Source organism: Lottia gigantea (assembly GCF_000327385.1).
Source record: "Lottia gigantea unplaced genomic scaffold LOTGIsca_289, whole genome shotgun sequence".
Classification (NCBI taxonomy): Eukaryota; Metazoa; Mollusca; class Gastropoda; family Lottiidae; genus Lottia; species Lottia gigantea.
The window spans coordinates 52,580-54,818 of NW_008708940.1; the positions used below are offsets into that span (position 1 = coordinate 52,580).

At 33.2% G+C, this 2,239-nt stretch overlaps 1 protein-coding gene across 1 annotated transcript in view; it reads right to left on the reverse strand.

Annotated features, from left to right (window-relative positions):
* The window catches only part of LOTGIDRAFT_175485 (hypothetical protein), a gene marked incomplete at both ends in the record, with an annotated part of 2,081 nt that extends 1,492 nt beyond the window's left edge, over positions 1-589 (reverse strand). The window contains one exon of the mRNA XM_009056706.1: positions 265-589. Within this exon, the coding sequence (XP_009054954.1) occupies positions 265-589 (325 nt within the window). The remainder of the gene's footprint in view (positions 1-264) is intronic.
* Between the last annotated feature and the right edge of the window lie 1,650 nt (positions 590-2,239).

The following is a 2,239-nucleotide window of genomic DNA, read 5'->3' on the forward strand; positions in this document are numbered from 1 at the left end:
TTTAGATCAATTCTGCAGTCAAAATTTTCTCCTGATCAGTCTCTCTGGGTATATTAATATGTTGATGGCTTGGCCATGTGATCAAATCATATCATAATCACTATGTTTGTGTCATATGGCAAGAGATGAATATTTTTCTCAGACAAAATTGACTGCAGGTTACACAATTGTAATATTATCAAATTAGGCACAGAAAGAACTTGAAAATTGATCTAGGCAACCATTGAAACATGGATTTCGATTGGTTAAATTTTGTAAACTTACCTGTTAATGGCTGATTAATGACAGTTAATAAAGTTAAAGTAATGGTCAAGTCACTCTTTTCCCAGTGTAACCCCTTTCTCTTGTCACTCCTGTTATCATTCCCATCTTTGTCTACCTTAGGGCTTTGTTTTGGTCTTTGATGTAAATCATCACCACCATCAGCATTATCATATTGTCGTTGCGTATCATTTAAATCATTTTCTGCACTTGAGGTTGGCTCCCAATCTGAATCACGAACTGAGTCCTCTATAGGATCTTCATGGTCACGGATATCTGTTTGGACTGTTAGCTTGAGTGGTAATAAAGCTGGATTTAGCAATAGCATTCAGAACAGAATCATTCAAAACTGTACCTTGTAAAATATCTATATTATGTTCGTCATCATTAGCTTCATTTTCTAATATAGTCAACAAGATATTCCCAATATTGAATTCCTGTATGTCAGATAAATTTATAGTTCCCAAATCCATCACCTTTATTTTTTTCATCCATAGTTTGGTCATCTATAAAGCCAGCAAAGATTATATCTACGTCTATGGATTATAATGACAGGTGTGCCATTTTGAGGTGTTAATTTGAGTCTTGAATATATATATATAGTAAATATTCTTCAGAGTTACAAGAAATATACAAAAATCACATAATTCTTTCAATAATATCTCAAATTACAAATTTAACTCATTATTGCTATAGATGTCTTTTCTATATATGGCAGTGTCTCTAGAAAAGATGACTTGTCTTTTTAACTTTCGGATAATTCTGGAAACACATATGGATTTGAAGGCCCAAATTTCGATGGGAGTGTGTACACTATTACTGACTTAAAAATTGCCGTCTTTGAGACTAAGGTTCAATTGGTCCAAACATGGTGTAACTGTTCTTTTAATTCTAGGGGAAAAAAGAAAATATTTTCTATACCAACCGACCTGATAGATTGAATTTGATAAATAATATCATTAATTCTGTCTGCTAACTGTATGTTATATATCACACTTGCCTGGTAATTAACACTGGTAGAACCAATAACAATGTTAGTCATATAAAATGTCCCCTCATCCAAGTGCAGTATGAATCAGTTTTGAAAATACTAAATAACCTAAGGGTAAGGTAAAGTTAAAAATATATACATTACTAGAGCCACACGTGGCACAGAGTGGGACTTTGCAAATGTAGCAAATTGCAAAAGAGCCGGAAAAAATCAACCTTCCAAGATAATTAGATCATGTGCAAGAACAGTCTAAAGTTGAGAAATTTTCATTTTTTAGAAGATTCTAATACCGGAAGTAGACGTCAGACCTCACAAATGAAAGTATCAGCAGATAGCCAAGGTCAATGACCTTTGATCTTGTAAAGGAGAAGGTCTAAAAAGGTCAAGATCAAGAGATATACGTCATCAAAATTTCTAATTGCACAAGACTATAAAACCGGAAGTTGACATAGGACAGCAAATATAAAAGTATAAATAGATAGCCAATGCTAATGACGTTTGATCCTACAAAGGTCAAGGTCAACAAAGGTCAAGGTTAAAAATTGAAAATTTTGAATTTTCAAAACCTGTTCCTTTTTTTGAACTATGAAGCGGAAACAACCGAACTTCTAAGACAAAGTGGCTCAAAACATGAGGTAATTGTATGCAAAGTTCCATTTTGAACAAATGTATACTTTGCGAGTTATGCCCTTGGCCAAAAATGTCAATAATGAGTAATTTAACCCGGATGTGCCACGCCCACCTCTATTTTTTTTGCAAAGGTTAATTGATATTCAAAATGTTATGTAGTGTTCCAAATTTCAAGCTTCTACATCATATAGGTCAAAAGATATAGGTCAACAAAAGTCAACAAAGGTCAAAATCGAAAAATGAAAATATCCAAATGTAAAAAAACCGTTCCTTTTTTGAAACTATAAAGCTGAAACAACTGAGCTGTTAACACAAACTGGCCAAATGAATGAGGTAATTGTGTAAAAAGGCCTTTTT